Genomic DNA, 18162 nt, shown 5'->3' with positions numbered 1-18162 from the left:
TCATTTTTACCATTAAATTTGTCGATTTCAGTTTGTTTTTTAGATTGCGGCTTTACTTTCGCAAGACGACAATGACGTGCTCAATATCGCTTCTATCGGGATCCGAATAAAATTTTAGTAAATAAATTTTAATAAGTAGATAAATATAAACCAACGGTAATTATATAAACAAAGCTGTAAATATGAAATAATATGTGTAAATGGACAATAAAAAATTAACAAATTTAATGTTTTGTTTTTTGTATTTTAATTGTTAATTTTGTATTTAATTGTTATGTATCACTTGAATCAATCGGACGATTATTGTAGATTTTCATTTTTTCTTGCACATTTAGCGCCCTTCGTCACTACGTGGACGGCCGCCCACAGTGATCATTGAAACCCGAGTTGACCATGGCCGTGATCTTAGAAACTATAAGAGCTAGGGCGTAGAGATTTTAGATAGATAGCTTTAGATTTCAATAGCTTCATACGCAGCGACGGTTTGTTAAGCAAATACAATTTTAAGACTAAAAACAAAGTAAAGAAAAGAAATATATGAAAATGTTTGCCGCGCTCAATGTAGTGCCCACAGTCTTCAATAAATCGTCCATATCAACTTTGATATCTATACAAGGAAGATCCTTTAATCGAGTGCTTCGATTACCAGATCCCCGTTATTCAGCTCAAAAGAGGACAAGAAATGTGGAGATATATAATCAGCAAAGCCATATTGCAAAGCGCCACCTCCCTGCTATATTAATATATGGTAATGTGAGCGACAGACAGCTTAAAAAGGTTGGCCATTTGTGGGCGTTAGAGTGCGCAAACTTTTTTGTGGTCAATTTGTTAGTATGAAAACTGTGGCCCGCACTGCTTTGGGCGGTTGGTGGGCGTGGCAAAACGTTTTTTGTTTCTAGCATTAAAGATGTGGGCGCTACAGTCATTCGGGAATTGTGGGAGATCTCAGTGTTCATACGGACGGACGGACGGTCGGACAGAGGGCCATGGCTAGATCAGCTCGGCTAGTGATCCCGATCAAGAATATATATATATACTTTATAAATATATACTTTGTTTTTTTCCTCCCAGAATTTAAATGAATTAATTGATTTTTAACTAATTTGCGGGTTTTCCTTAAATCACGGTATTTGTTTTTCCTTTTTTTGAAATCTTTCTGAAATCCGCTCGAATTTGGCTATAACGAAATAGGGCTGTCATGGTACGCATAAAAATGGAATTTTGTTGAGAGGGGATCTCAACATTTTCCATTTTGTCGTTATATTTTGTTAAGAAATAATAATAATATAAATAATATGAAGAAGGATCCGAGCCTATTAGGATCCAGTCGATCTGTCATTAGGGTCATTTCAGCAGAGTTCTAAATACACAGCCAGCTCAAGACTGTGGTGATGATAGATAAAGATAATAAATTTACACAAGCAGCAAGGCGAGATTCTAAATCGGCGCTTTAAATATATGGTTATGTGAGTAGCAGACATTTTTAAGCGTTATGGGCGTTACAATGGTTGTGTCAAACTTAGGTCTATCGATTGGTATTGACGAGACAAATAAATTATAGTTAAATTTTATTACAAGTATTGGGCTTAATTGATATGTTTTTCTTTGTCAATACCTAAATACAAATCTTTTACTACCAAATAATTTATTTCAGTAAGTCAGCAAGCAGCAATCTGCCGACACAAACTTTAACCAAAAAAGTAATTATTTCTGCTGCTTTGATTTCTCCCCTGTGCTTTGTTCATTGGTAATAGTTTTCCTAAAAATGACTCTTTCGATACATTTATATTTGCAAAGCGCTATATTTGCAAAGGGCTTTATAATAAAAACTTTATAAAGTAAACATTTATCTTTGTTTCCAAAGATAATAAAAATCAAGAAATCAAGTTAACTTCGGCAAGCCGACTCGGATTGTGATGCTAATCAATATATATACATCAAGGGGTCGAAAACGTCTCCTTCACTGCGTTGCACTCTTTTGATTGACATTTATTATACCCTCTGCAAGGGTATACAAATCATTTAAATACAATCAGATTCTGAGCTTATAAGTTTCTTTTTTTATTTATTAATACAAAAATTTAGCGTTAGGAAAACGTAATTCAGGCTTAAATTGTTATATTTCAACATGTTTATGTTTATACTTAACGATAATCATAAAATATTTGCATTTTATCGGAAGACATTTATGCATTGCATTAGTATTTGATTACTGTAGAATATATAATATGAGCGAACAAGCTCCAAATTTTAATATATGTTATGGTTCTTAATGTGTATAGAATAATTTTATTTATGCTTAAAAGTAATACCAATCAACTTGACACCTTAATTTTTCATTTGTGATGTGTCCCTAAAAAAATATTTGTGATAATATTTTCTTAGTAAATAGCACAACAGTATTATTCTTCAGGCCTTAGACTTCAGCTTATCTATAAAAAAGTAATTACCAAACATTTTGTGCTACATGCTTTCGTTTTTTAAATGAAGGAAAAACGTGTAGAATTGTAGTTTGATAAAAGCCCTGCAAAAAAATTCTAGTTTTCGTTTTTTCGACCACAAAACTGCAAAATAGAAATCTATTAAAAATTAAAATCATAGAGGGCATATACCAAAATAATGATGATTGATTTCTTTCGTTGCCCTTGATGAAAGCATAACTTTATGCACATTGGTGTCGGAGATTTTATACCCGTTGCATAAGGAAACTTATTCTTACTAGAAAACCAAAGTGGCATTTGTAAAGCATTTTGGAAGTGTTATTGTGATGATAAAAATAATATTTTTTAATACTTCTGTATATACATAAGCGGATTTATTTTCAAACCGTTCAGAAATTGGTTTAAATATATTAAGTCCAAAACTAAAATATGAATTCAATATATAACATTAATATAAATGCTTCCAGCATGTGTCCTTGAGAGCCCTGTGGATAAAAAGTAACAGTAATTAATAACTTAACAAGAAAGTAAGCCAATTTCGGCTAGCCGAAGTTTCTAAGCACTTTCACGTCATTCACGTGGGGGCTTTGTATAATCCTTTTTTAGAAATCTAAAAAGTTTTTGCGAAAATATTTTAACTCACAATTAAATATTGGACAATCTATATTAACCCGGTCACCAACATTTTGTATACCCGTTACTCGTATAGTAAAAGTGTATACTAGTATCGACGAAGTATGTTACAAGGAGAAGAAAGCGTTTAAGTATATATATTCTTGAACAGGATCACTAGTCGAGTCAATCTAGTTATGTTTTTCCGTATGAACGCTAAGATATTTTGACAAAACAAAAATTAAAAATATTTTCATAACTTGAACTTACTTCTTGTAAACTTTGGCATCAATCGGAAGAATTTTGGAATGATACATTACTTTTCTTAACCTATTTAGTACTTATTGAAAAGAAAAAATTTGTGTGAAAATAGACTTTTTGAAAAGTTTTCCTCGCTCTGAAAACTTAAATTTTTTGATTCAAAAAGTTTTTTTTAAACAAAAATAGTAGTAACTGGAAAAAGAATCTTTTAAAATTCATTTTGTTAATATTTTTTTCATTTTTTGAAAATGTTTAAAAAAATTTATTTGACCCATATTTATTTATTTATTATTATTATTTTTTTGATAGAAATTTTTTTCGACATTGTAATCTTTAAAAAATCATAATTTACAAAAATTAAAATTATTAGCGGGGTGCCACACCTCTGCGCAGTTGCGCCTTAAGATCAGAGCTCAACGTGTCCAAAATGTATTTTTTTAAATAGCAAACACAAGATAGGATTTTCAAGAATCAGAAGCAAGCAGATTTATGTTTATATGGCCGGCTACGAGATAAATAATTGATTTCTATTTAGGCATAAACATTCCCTGCAAAATATAAATTGAACGGCCAATTCAAGAAAAGAGACACCTGCGACTTGCTTGACAATCAGACTCGCTGTCATCAAAAAAACGTCTTAAGAAAGCCACTAGATCACTAAACCGAGCTCTAAAGCAGGAAGCAGAAAATAAACAAATGCGGTACATTGAAAATATTTCGCAAGACACTACACAACATCCTATGTGGAGGGCTCTCTCAAATCTGAGCTGTGCAATCGAAACGGATACTCCGATTATAAATTCATCAGGCAGCGAAGAAGATATAGCCGAAATCTTTGCTTCACATCTCCGAAACTTCTTCCAACCAAACCCTGCCACTGGTTTATTAATCCTACTACAAATCGAATCTGAAACTATTTCCCCATCAAAATTGTTCCAGCCATAGAGATCTCAAAAGTCATTGGGCCAAATTGACCAAATAACCCCAAAAAGTTTAATCGCACTTCCCAACTCTGCCATTAAGTTTATTTGTGAGCTCATCAATGGGATCATAAGTCTCGGCTACTATCCGAAAAAATGTAAATAATCTTTTATCATTATGACACCTAAGTCTGGAAAAGACCACATAATTCCGTCATCCTACAGACCAATTAGTTTATTATCGTATCTCTCTAAGTTGTTCGAAAAATGCCTTCTAACTCGCACAATACCATACCTAAGGAGCACACAATGTTATCCCTGCTCATCAATTTGGCTTTCGTCAAAACCATCGAACAATCAAACAAGGTAACAGAATACCAACAGAAATACGCACAGGCTTTGAGCATCGAGAATACTGCAGCGCAATATTCATCGATGTATCTCAAGCCCTTAATCGAGTATGGCTAGATGGCCTCATGCGTAAAATCAAAACACACTTGCCTGATTACATTCAAAATCTTCTTGAGTCGTATACTCGTATATACAACAGAACCTTTGCCGTAAAGTTATCGAAGCTAGAGTCCCGCAAGGAAGCATACTACGGACTAGATGAAATAGACAAACAACAAGAAAGGAAGTTAGCTTCCGCAAGCCGAAGTTTGTATTCCCTTGCAGTTATAAGAAATAATCAACTTTAGTAACACCATGTGAAATTTTTTATTCCCAATATTATAAGATAGTATGTCAAAATTTCCGATCGTTTCTATGAGACCTAATTGCTATAGACGTCCGATTTTGATAAAGTTTTATTCAAAATTATCGTTTCTATGAGACCTAATTGCCATAGACGTCCGATTTTGATAAAGTTATATGTTAAAAAGCACCAAAGCTATAATTTATTTCATATTATTTTCCCACAAATTTTCCGATCGTTCCTATGGCAGCTATTTGATAAAGTCGTCCAATTTGGATAAATTTAAATTCGAAATTCCGAACTAATAAAAAAATGTTATTTCCAAACTTAGAAGGTTATATTTTAAAAAACACCAAAGATATGTATGATATACTCGTCTGATTTTGATAAAATTTTATTCGAAATTCAAAACTAATTAAAACATGTTATTGCCAAGCGTAGGAGGATATATGTTAAAAAAAAATACCAAAGATATTATTTTTTTAAATTTTTTATAGGATATAGTTGCCCGATCCGGCTGGTTCCGACTTATATACTACCTGCAATAGAAATGAGACTTTTGGTAAAGTTTCAGGCAGATAGCTTTAAAACTGAAAGACTAATTTGCGTAGAAACGGACGGACAGACGGACGGACAAACGGACATGGCTAGATCGTCTCGTCTAGTGATGCTGATCAAGAATATATATACTCATATATATACATATACATATATTTACTTTATGTGGTCGGAAACGTCTCCTTCACTGCGTTGCAAACTTCTGACTGAAATCATTATAAATCGGTACGCCACAGTCCATACTCACGGGTAAAAGGCCGCAGTTTAAATCAGGTTATTTTAGAGCGTTCTTAACGAAATTTGGAGTCGAATAAATGTGCACAGGGATTTATTCACCACAAGCTTACGCAAGTGATCGAGCAAAAAGATCGATACTGGCCGCAATTTGAGCTTATATCGGTGCTGACCATACTAATTGGGATGTAAACATCGATGCGATAGGCGCAGCTTTGAGATCTAGCATACACCGTATTACAGGATTTTCTCCGTATTTTCTCTTTTCGCCAACGGACGGGATAACGAGTTGCTTAGAAATTTTAATTTGTTAACCTACGATGTTGAACTGAAAACGCTTTATATGTTGCAAGTAGCACGCCAGCAAGCTAAAAAGAAGATTTCAGAATCACATGCAGCAAATGCTAGAGTATATAACTTCTATGCTAGATGCTAGAGTATAACTTCTGTAGTCGAACGGTTCACTTGAAAGCTGGAGACACCGTATTCGCTCGTAGTTTTGCTCAAAGTAATGCTGGGAAACAGTTCGTTAGCAAACTTGCGCCAGTTTTCATCAAAGTATCTGTGACGAAAAAGACCAGTCTAACATAATACGAGTAAGCGAACGAAGCAAATAAGTCCTTTGGCGTATACCACTTGAAAGATAACAGAACCTGAAGTGTCGAAAACATGGAGTTTACTGACTCTGTTTTTTTTGCAGTTAACCCCTCTGCAAGTTCAATCTCTTGCCGACTGGGGGCCAGCCTTAAACGATATTATAATTTGAAGTGGGAAATCTAAGCAAAGTCCTTTTGCATATAAGTTTGCATACGCCTAACAGCTATTCGAATTTCTAAAAATATAAAAAATTATATTCCCAATATTATAAGATAATATGTCAAAAATCCCCAAAGCTATAATTTGTTTCATATTATTTTACCACTAATTTTTCGATCGTTCATATGGAAGCTATATGATATAGTCGTCTGATTTGGATAAATTTTAATTCGAAATTCTGAACTAATAAAAAATGTTATTTCCAAGCTTAGAAGGTTATATGTTAAAAAACACTGAAGATATCATTTTTTTTTTTAAATTTTTTGCCCGATAGTTGTTATGAGAGCTATAAGATATACACTGCCTTGCAAACATCTGACTTAAATCATTATACCCTCTGCAAGGGTATGAAAAGAGTCTTACAATGAAAAACTCTCTATGCACCCCAATTGTTTCGCAAGAGGCTTGACTTGGGTTTCAAACAAAAAAAATTTACTCGGTTGTCGATGGATTGAAGGATTTAAGCACGATGCAAACCTTTGTGGTGTTACTGTCTGGCCTAAAAATTGCGTGGTATGTTAGACTAGGTGATACACTAGGTGCATATGACCTTAATCTGAATACTTCTGAATGACTGAGTCATACTGCTCTTTCAAAGGGGGCGTTTTTACTGCTCCTTACTTCTTTTTTTAGGAATGTAAGGATGTACGATTATATTGCTAAGCTCTTTAAATAACAAAAAAACAACATTTATTTTTTCTTCATTTCTTGTAGTGGTTTGCTGAAAGTTATTTTGAGAAGAAAATATTTATTCGTTATGCCTACTTTAGCTATTTTCAGGGCTGGATTGCGCTAGGTACTTTAAGGAATTGCCACACATATGGGAAATAGTAAGACGATTAAATACGAGCTTTTGACGAGCCTTCGAATTTTTTTACAACTAGGCTGCAGATTTTCCCTAGCGAGTTCAAACCCTTGCCTAACTGATCTTTCTTGAGTTAAGGTGGTATAACTTTCAAAAGCCCAACAGCAAGGGTTTTAGACAAAAATTTTGGAAAACATTTTTTAAATGCCGGCCAATGAACATAGTCGACACTGAAAACTTCATAATTTCCCGGCATCCACTAGCGCACAAGTTTGGAAAGACTAGGAATCGGTTAATCGCTAGCTCTTCCAAATATTTCGTTTAAGCTCATCGTTCACAAACAGAGCACTCATAATTGGATTCCAAGACTGTTTACTATTTATTACAGAAAGAGCATTAGAGCATCTCTTGTACTCTTTCTCCGCATTGTCCCAGAAAGCCTGTATCTGCTGAAGTCGAGGACGGGTTTAGATCTACTGTAGTGTTGACTCTGGCATCGATTAGACTAACACTATCGGTTACAGTCACAAATTTCAATTGATCTCGTGATTTGCATGGATAAAACAGGCTTTCAGGATTTTAATGGGGCAGTCAGGTATTTTTCCTTTTGCAAATTATTTTTTTCCCCAAAAAAAAATTGTATTATACTTGAAGAAACGTTCCGAAAATATTTTTATTTTTAACGCCTGTTGAGTTCCGAAGAAGAAATGGTGCATTCTAAAATACATTGCAAATTCTAAGCGCCATGGTTTCTCCAGTTGCTAATGCCAACTGAACTGAAACACACAAACCAAATTTATTATTTAAATACTCATGAATGTCTATCGCTCTTACCACTATTATAAATAAATATTTGAAAATAAACATATAGCTCCGCTTTCCTTTTCGTCATTTTTTCCCCTGTTTATCAAAAATAATTATTATACAACATTCCTTTCTGTGTTCCGGTGTTTTTGTTTTAATAAGTGCTTTATTTTGTTAAATTGCACGAAATATGCCAATAGTCTTGTGGGCTTCTAAAAATCCGAACATATTTGCCGATCACAATACATCTACAATATATTTTTTATATTTTTCATACAAAATAGAACTCAATTTGGTGGAACTGCATTGAACGTGCCGATTGTGGCGCGCAAATTATGCTTCCGATTGGAAAGAACAAGAACATTTCTATTTATATATCTTTGCACAAAATGGAGGGTTTATCGGTGGAACGGCAGGTGTCTGGAAAATATATATAATTTATTGCAAGTGCAACAACTTTGGAATTACTTAACTTGTAGAAAACGATAAAAAGAAATGCGTCTCAAGTACCAAATTTAGGAGTGGGTCCGTTTCACATTTTTTTCAAAGAAATCACAAAAGGGAGTACGCTTTTTTTCTGTATATAGGAAAAAGGATAGAGAGGTTTTTAACCGGCTCGGAAAATCAAACTATGATGCCAACACAAGGATTAAGAAAAGGTATAGGCAGGTTAAATATTCCGGGCCCTTTGTGTTGTTACCCTACGGATAATAAACAAACATAAAATACCACAAAATACCATAAGTCAATACCTTTTCTTCATTTTCGTTAGGGCCATTTAATAGTAATTTCGGGGCGAACCGCCGCATTGTTTCACAGAGGAAGATTAAAGTCAACAACCAGTTTCGAAAGCAAATGGGTTCATTAGTCGATACTCGTAAATTAAGCCGTCAGAGTAATTGGTATAAGTCTTGACCTTATTAAACGTTGAACGTTAAAACGTTAAAAATAGTTGATTAAATCTATTCAAAAACAAAATTTCATTGCTTGTTAATGCTTTATGTATGTATGTATATGTGAAAACACAGTATTAAAGTTAACTAAAATATATTTTTAATTGTATAAACAAAAAAAAAATTAAATTTTTTTTAAGGTTTTTTAAAAAAACATCTATCTAAAAGTGTCAAAATTTTATAAAAAAAACCTACAGCATTTCTAAATTTAGAAACATTGATTTGCATTTTATTCATTATTGCCCTCCAGATTGGCAGAATCCGCAACTGTGCGTCCGTATGAATGCTAGGATTTCGGAAAGTATAAAAGCTAGGATTTTGGTACCGCGGGCTACAACGCAACATAAACCTTGCAACAAAATCTTAGAGGTAGTCGCATCGTTTAGGTAGCGTACAGTATGGTGTTAATACATTTAATGAAAAATAATAAATAATAAAAAATAAGAAAATATTTGTAATCTATTCCATAGAAAGATAATTACATTCATTCAATATTAATATATAGTAATTTATATGTTAAAAGTGTTAATTTAAATGAAAGTTTTTAAAACAATTATTTCTTTTATTAAAACATAAAAATACCCCACATTTACCAAAACCAATTTGTTCGGCATTGTTTGTGAAGGTTCCAATTTAGTCAAAGCTTCTGCTATCTGCAGACGAAAATCTCCATAATTGAGCAACTTTTCAGTTGACGCCTTAGCTTTGTGAACACCTTTGTAGAAAAACCACGCATTGCTCACAGTCAAGTCTAGAAGATAGTAAAATATTCTAACTTGCCACCTTTGACTTCTAATAGAAATCTTATACCTTCCTATAATGCTTATGCTTTCACGATCAAATCGACGGGAAGAATTCTTCGGAACAATTCCAGCATAATTTTACGCCAATGTTACGATTTTATTGTTCATCCATTATGTCAATGATATCTCAACTCCATCATTATTTGTGATATTTTGAAGATGTGCTTCGTAATATTTTCTTTCCTTTTGAAAAATCTGCCATCTTGGAATTCGGAAATCGGTTCTTTCGAATTGTTCCTAATACCAAGAGTTTCAAGAAGGGCAAGGATGTAAAGTAGTTATCGAAATATAGACTACAGTTTTGGTGCCTTGGTACTTTTCTGACCAATCTCACAACGCAATTGGATGCAGCACCAAGGTCAGATTCCTGTGGCAATGTGATGTTCTCCTTGCCCGTATCAAATTCAAATTTGTAACAAAAACCTGGAGCAGATTTGCTCTTCAACGCACAGGAACTTGTCGTTCGGTATTTTACCGAAACTTGTGTTCCGTTTCTCCACAATTGGCCTTATTTAAAAGAATCGATGAAGTCGAAAATCGTTAGATGGAATAAGGTTGTCGTTATTGTTAACATGAATATGATTTCTGATTTCTTCGAACCGTTTTTACGACATAATATTATGGCCCACTCCAACGCCCACAATCCGCAAAAACTGTAGAACCTAGAAGTTTTTCATAGAAAACAAAATTTAACTGAAATGTATTTCTCTCATCAATACCTACCGATTGGCCTAAACAAATTTGTGCCACGCCTACTCTAACGCTCAAAAACAGCCAAAACGTTTAAATCCGTCTGCCGACCACATAATATAAACTGAAATAGCGGCGCTTTACAATATCGCTTTTCTGCTTATACATACATATATCTAAATTTCCCTTTTGCTCCCAAAAGCTTAGTAACGGGTATCTGATAATCGAGGCACTCGACTTTTGCGTTCTTCGTAGTTTTTATATAATGATGTAGTATTGTGATGACAATAAAAACTCTTTTGGAGACCTTTCCGAAACAAGAAAGGAAGTTGAATTCGGCAAGCCGAAGCTTGTATATCTTTGCAGTTATAAGAAATAATCAACTTTAGTAACACCATGTACAATTTTTATGGATTGTTGCTAGCTTCAGTGATATTAAAAGAAATTATTTCATTCTTTTTTTAACATTTTTTTTTACATCTATATATTAGAGGAATCCGATTTTCATTAAATTGAATTCAAAATTCTTGAAAATATAAAAACATTATATTCATAATAATATAATATAATATGTCAAAAAGCCCCAAAGTTATAATATTTTTTTCATATTATTTTTTTTACCAATTTTCCGATCGTTTCTATGACTGCTATATGATATAGTCGTCCGATTTTGATCAACTTTAATTCGAAATTCAGAACTTATTAAAAAATGTTATTTCCAAGCTTAGAAGGTTATATGTTAAGAAACACCGAAAATATAATTTTTTAAAAATTGTATCCCTGATGTTCCGGCTAGTTCCGACTTTTATACTATCTGCAATAGAAAGAAGACTTTTGGGAATGTTTTAATCCGATAGCTTTAAAACTGAGACTAATTTGCGTAGAAACGGACAGACAGACGGACGAAGAGACGGAGGGACAGACGGACATGGCTAGATCGACTCGTCTAGTGACGCTGACAAAGAATATATATACTTTATGGTATCGGAAACGTCTCCTTCACTGCGTTGCAAACTTCTGACTGAAATCATTATACCCTCTGCAAGGGAATAAAAAGAAATGCAAACTTCCAATATTATGAAACTGTAGCATAACTCCTATCCGAGCGATTAACCACATTTTACTTGTCAGTTTCTTAATAATAAGTTTATTTAATACTACTTTTTTGGTTCCAACTTTAAAGTTTTCGGTCAAAAGAGTTCCTAAATACCGCTTAAAAACGCTTTTTCTAAGCACAACAGTGTGACCGAAAATTTTCCCGCAGTTAAATTTGTTTTCAAATTCCATTTTATTTTAACAATTATAGGCTTTAATATTCATAATCCTGAAATTCGTCTATTCATAAATTCAAAAGTCCTATTAATAATGGTATCCCGCAAAATCCCACTATCTGAGCCACTGTGTAGGCCACACGAAATCAGGTGTCTCCACGTCAACTTTATCTTCCTGTAAAATCCGTCGCTATCATTTAAATTCCTTGTGGTAAAAGGCACTTTAGATATGCTCCGATTGCGTTGTGGCGGCAGGCGACAGCGCCGCAAGCACTGAATCTATACTTAGACGAATTATATTCGGCAAAAAAAAAAAGTTATTAGGAATAATCAACGTCCGGTATGCTGATTGCCGTTACCTCTAGCCTAACATCTAAAAGCTTTCTTGTTCATATCCCGAAAGAAATTGAATTTCTACGTGTAAAAGTTTCCTTGCACTCTTTATCTGTCTTTGTTACTTGTTATTATATTCCATCTGGCTCTAATCTAGGAATTAGGGAGCACCATCTGTCTGCAATAAAATCTGTTCTATCCCTTCTTTCTAACAGATACCTTTTGATTGTTTTAGGTGACTTTAATCTATCTGATATTTCTTGGTCTCCTTCTACTGACTCATTTGTCGCTATCCGCCCATGATTTTGTGAATGGCGTTTTAGAATTATCGTTACAGCAAGTAAGCTTTAGACCCGTCTCAAATCACAATTGACGCCCTTGTTGTACCTGAAGATTGATATTATCCAACTATAGACAATTTGCCTCCCCTGCTCTGATACCCTCTCTCCTTTAGTTTCTCCAACTAAAATGAGATGTTTTCGTAAATGTGAATATAATAAACTTAACGATATGATTTCTCATTATAAATGGACAGACTTGTACAATTGTATAAACATTGAAAGTGCCATAGGTTTCTTTCAAATCTAAACAAGCCTCCTTGATTTACCAATGCGCTTCAAAGACTTAAAAACCCTAAATCTACCACTTATATAAAAGTATAAAAAATCGGGTAGGCCAGCAGGTTTTACGAAATATGTTGTGACTCGAACAGATTTTAATGTTCTCAACAGTCATTGCAATTCTATGTATCTAAATCTATGTAAATTTGAATTTTTAAACGATCCCAAACAGTTTTACATTTTTGTTAATGCCAAGCGTAAGTCATCGGCATTTCCTTCATCGGTAAGTCTAAACTTAATGGAGGCATCGACGGATTCTGATTTTTTCCAAACTAATTATAGTTCGACAGCTTGGTTTAAATTCTAATTACCCTAATCCCATAAAAAGGGCAAATTGTATTTTTTCCCCTGAAATCAACGAAAGCTCTTTCTTAAGAGATTTAACAACAACAACGCCAACTTGTTCTCCCGGTTCAGATGGACTTCCTGGATGTGTGCTTAAGTGTTGTGCGTCAGCCATTTGTAAACCGATTCTTAAATTTTTTAATTTGTCTATTTCATCATCCGTTTTTCCTTCTATCTGGAAGGACTCTTTTATTATTCCACTCCATAAAAATGCGCAAAATTATAAAGGTATTTCTAAATTATCGGCAATTCCTAAAGCATTTGAACGTATTATCACTTCTCATTTGCAACATTTATGTTCCTCGCTAGGATCACCGTGTCAGCATGGTTTTGTTAAGCGAAGATCGACCACCATCAACCTTCTTGAATTGTCATCTATTGTAATAAATGTGTTATAGAAAAAAATGCAGACTGACATTGTATAAACAGATTTAAGTAAGGCCTTTGACTCCGTTAACCACTCACTTCTTTTATTTAAATTCGATCAGCTTGGGTTTCCTGGTAATCAATTATCTTGGATTTCATGTTACTTGAATGGTAAACCTCAGAGGGTTATATTCAAGAATGCTGTTTCCAAATTGATCTACGTGACATCTGGAGTGCTTCAGGGTAGTCATTTGGGCCCTTTGCTCTCTACTTTGTTTATTAACGATCTTCCCTCAATCATAACACATTCTCGTGCACTAATGTATGCTGATGATGTTAAGCTTTGTTTATCATATAATGATATAGCGTCGGGATTTAACTTACAGTCGGATACTGATTGTTTTCATGGATGGTGTGAGTACAACCTTTTAAATTTGAACTGCCTTAAATGTAACGTTATGACTTTTTATAGGGGTACTCCTACGTTTATCAGTTACTTTCTTAAAAATACGCAACTTGACCGTATATATACAGTTAACGATTTAGGTGTTCTTCTTGACCCTAAACTTAAATTTGACTGCCACATTATGTTCACTGTTAACAAAGCCAGGAGTGTTCTTGGGCTTATAAAGCGTTGAACAAATGAATTTGATGACCCTTATACGACCAAATTATTATTTACCTCCCTTGTCCGTCCTATTTTAGAATATTGTTCGTCGGCTTGGAGTCCACAATATCAAGTGCACATCGACCGTATTTCTCTTAAAAATTTCTCTTAGTCCTTTGCTCAGTCGTACACTTTTTGACCATTTTAACTATTAAGAATAAGATGTGTTTTAATAGAGCTGCCACCTTATCGAAATAAAAACAGACTTTTACAGCTAATAGCTTAACAGTGGTGCAGACAGTTAAACTTTTTTGTTAGTAACATTGGAGTTTTATGACGAGATCTATCGTTTTGGGTAGCAGCTCGGCCAGAAAAAAAAAACAACAACAACCCCATCTTTCGGTCGCTCGGGCTGTGTTGTTGAAAACTCGAGATCGCGGCGATATAATTGCTACCTACGCCAAAAGTCAGTGTCTTTGTTTTTGTAAATCTTCACGGTTCGCTGATTACGAGCACCGAACATCTGGCACGACTTCCTGGCGCCTCCGAAAAAGATAACGGTTCGAGCAATGTGAGCAAATTGAGCCACGGCGTGCTCTTCTCTGGATCTGATCATCAAAATCAATTTCAAACCACTTTTGAAAAATGGGTTTTGGCCGAATAGCTCCATTATCAGCCTAGAGACCGGACCGAAGACTTTTATCGACCCTAGCACCCTGACGAGCAGCATCGCAGGTCCGCGCCATACCCAAATACTATTGAGTTATTTTTTTCGCGATCGACGAGTTCTCTATTTTCAGCCAGCACAGCGAGCCTCCTCTAGCTGACTTCAGCAAGAACTGACTCCCAGTGTCAGTGATTCTCTTCTTTCCACTAACGGCACAGTGTGCACGTTCTGCCGACAGCTATAGTCAGCCTAAGGACTGCAAAAGAATGGCAGCGAGTTGGACTCGCAGGCATTGAAGCCCCGGCACCCAGTCGGCAAGTAAAGTGGCTATCAGGATCGCCGCTCTAGAGAAGAATTTGGAGCACGCTCGCAGCCTTAATACGGTAGACGCGTGAGCTTTAAGGTAATCTGCCACCTGAAAACTCTTTTTAATCCAGGCATCCAAAACATTGCTTAACATCCTTACAATTTTCTGGCATTTATATTAAAAATTGAGACCATATCCAGGTGTATATGTGCTCGACAAAACTACCAAAGATCACGCTCTCAGCATGGGAACAGTTCATCCTAAATAAATCAAAAATTCCCATCATAATTCTAACTGAGCGTCATCAAACTCTACAGGCAGTCAATGGTACCCGATTTGTTAGTTTGATCCAACTTCATTCCAAACATACTAACGAGAAGAATACAAGGGAAGTTCTGATACCCAAAGGTACCGATCTGTGTTAAAGGAAGAACGTATGTATCCAAGCGTCCTAAATTTTGTGTTATTAAAACTTACTTAATCAACCGTTAATGGACGCTCTTTTGAAGGCGAAGGAAGTAATGGTCTTTCATAAACATGACCGTAAAAAAGGTTTTTTTAACCGTTGAAATCCGCACACTTTGACTATCGCTCAAAAAAAGGATCATATGTACTTTATGTACTTAGAAAAAAAAATCTCTGTGCTTCAAAAACATTCACTAATAATTGTGCACCATGGCAATGCAAGCTTTAACACAACAGCTCCTTTTTGATGGGACAAAACGTCGAATTCATCCTCCGTACATCCCTAATTAGATCGGATTCACAAAACAGATCAAACCAGCTCCTTTTTGATAGGACAAAACGCTGAATTTGTCCGCCGTACATCCCTGATTTATCATATCAAAAGAAAAAATCGTGGTTAACGATTTTCGTCGCCAGGAGATGCTGTTGAAGCATTCAAAAACGATGTTTTAAAGGTGTCTCAAAGAGTATAGTGGGAAAAGCCATGTAAAAGCTATCTAGTTTCTCTAAAAGTGATAGAATAATGTTTCTTATTGTTCATGCCAAAAGGGCGCCTAATTCCTGGAGGCAGTGTAGAGCAGCAGTTTCTCCAGATATTTTAATCTACCTAGATCGCACTGCACTCTGTTCTCCCTTTCCATCTCTTTCCTAAGTCTCCGCTTCGCTCTGGAACGCCTAAGTTAAGCTAGGCTTAAGAAGTTCATATTTTCAAGTATACAAACACTAACGCACGTCGCGCAACAACCCGAAAAGTACGCCGTGTTCTTCGTACCCTTTTTTCCAGGGATGTTCTATTTTTTTAGCGACCAAGCCACTGCGCCACAACATTTTGGTCCGTCGATCCGAATTTGATAATCTTTGGATTCCCTCTTTTGGAATTTATAATTATTATTTGCCGGTCATGCAGCCATTTTTTCGAAACCTATTTCGACTAAGTTTTTATATGGTGTCTAAATCCAAAAGTAATTAATCCGACGCAACGGCATTTAATATATGTATATCACTTCCGTTTTTTGTGAGATATGATCTGGAATATAAATTCTATCTACTCATCCCATATATTCCCAAAATATATTTATACATGTTACTTGTAGGGTTCGCACCCAAGTGTGCTCAACATCACCAGTACCCAACAAATCAGTACCAGGCACTCAGTATCACTCAATGGTTATAAAATAGGCTAAAATTTAAAAGATTTTTACTATAATAATAACTTATATACTTCTTTTTATTCATAAGTTAGAAAACTTAAAAATTATCCTATGCTTTAAAAAGTCGTTATAAGCCATTATCGTTTGCCTTCTGATGCTAAAATCGAGAACATTAAAACCCAGCGGGTTGGCACTTCTTGAATCAGGCTATATGGATTATCACCTTGAGCCGTCTTTAATTTGGCATAAGCTACTTTTAAAATACGTCAAAATTGCTTTGCACTTACTAAAGTGCCGACTTAACAAGCGATGAGGATAAAACATCTTGTACAACAAGATTTAGGGTATGAGCGAAACATCCCAAATGGCGCTTCTTAAGAAGTTTGCACGCATTTAACATCGTAGGTGCGTTGTCCGTGACTAAGGCAACCACTTTGCTAAAAATATGTCATTTATTCAACGTGAGCTCCAAAGCGTGTGCAATATTTTACCCGGTGTGATTATGTTCATTGACACTAGGCATGGTTGACAACACAGACTTCAGCTCAAAATCACTAATGAAGTGGCAAGATATTGTCAAATAATTAATGTTCGCTTTTGATGTCCATCCGTCAGACGTGATTGCACAATATTCTATATTGCATAAGATGTCTTGAAGTTTTGCGATCATACTCAAATGTATGTTTTTTAGATAGATATCGCGAATCTGGTACCGACTTGGTACTTTGTATTTGAGATCAACAATTTTGAGGAGGTTGATAAAACACTCGTTTTCAACAATTAAATAAGCTGAACGTCCATGGCTATCATTTTTGCCACTGCCATATCGATGCTATGTTTACTTTTTGATGCGTCCTCATACGTCTTGGCGCTCTCAAAGTACGCAGGTTTTTAGGTACGGGAATTTCTAAAGATTTGTGCTCCGGGGGCTTCCTCGTCAGATGGTCTTTCAGATTAGACGTATTTCCGCTGGTACGATACGTCTTTGAACATATATTGGACCTAGCAGTCCCACCTGTACCAAGTGTGAAGAACGTCCACACCTCGGACACCAATGGTTTCTTTGGCTTAGTCGTTGTACTTACGTCGTTGTTTTTGTCATCTATTAAACAAAACACACAAGACGTACATACATACGAGTATACGTATACGTATACGTATATACGTATACTAATGAATTATATTGATTTACCTATTTTTGTTGCCAAAAATTTGTCCATTTTTCACTTTTCATAAATTTTTTGTTTTTTCTGGAACGACGCTTCTGCAACTAGTGATGTTAAATAAACGCGATACATCGATGGTGGAAAAAAAAATCGTGGTATCGCGCAGCCCAGCCAATATCAATAATATCGATAGTACTATCGATGCTTTTACAGCAAGTACCAACATAAGAATAAATCAGTTATCAACGCACTAACTCCTCTGTTCTACTTCCC

General features: G+C 35.0%; 2 protein-coding genes across 2 annotated transcripts in view; both read right to left on the bottom strand.

Annotated features, from left to right (window-relative positions):
• Positions 1 to 1964: 1964 nt before the first annotated feature.
• Positions 1965 to 18162, bottom strand: part of LOC108025970 (protein amalgam) — a 591701-nt gene continuing 575503 nt past the window's right edge. The window contains exon 11 of the transcript XR_007765681.1: positions 1965 to 2926. The gene's annotated coding sequence lies outside the window, so the exon portion shown is untranslated. The remainder of the gene's footprint in view (positions 2927 to 18162) is intronic.
• Positions 17251 to 17988, bottom strand: LOC127012157 (uncharacterized). The gene is made up of 2 exons (XM_050890375.1): positions 17916 to 17988; positions 17251 to 17825 (listed from the first exon to the last, which is right to left on the bottom strand). Exons 1-2 carry the CDS (start codon positions 17941 to 17943, stop codon positions 17530 to 17532), a joined length of 324 nt encoding a protein of 107 aa, XP_050746332.1. The 5' UTR covers positions 17944 to 17988; the 3' UTR covers positions 17251 to 17529.

Source organism: Drosophila biarmipes, unplaced genomic scaffold, assembly GCF_025231255.1.
Source record: "Drosophila biarmipes strain raj3 unplaced genomic scaffold, RU_DBia_V1.1 ptg000024l, whole genome shotgun sequence".
NCBI classification, from domain to species: domain Eukaryota; kingdom Metazoa; phylum Arthropoda; class Insecta; order Diptera; family Drosophilidae; genus Drosophila; species Drosophila biarmipes.
This window is presented reverse-complemented; position numbering and strand designations above follow the sequence as displayed.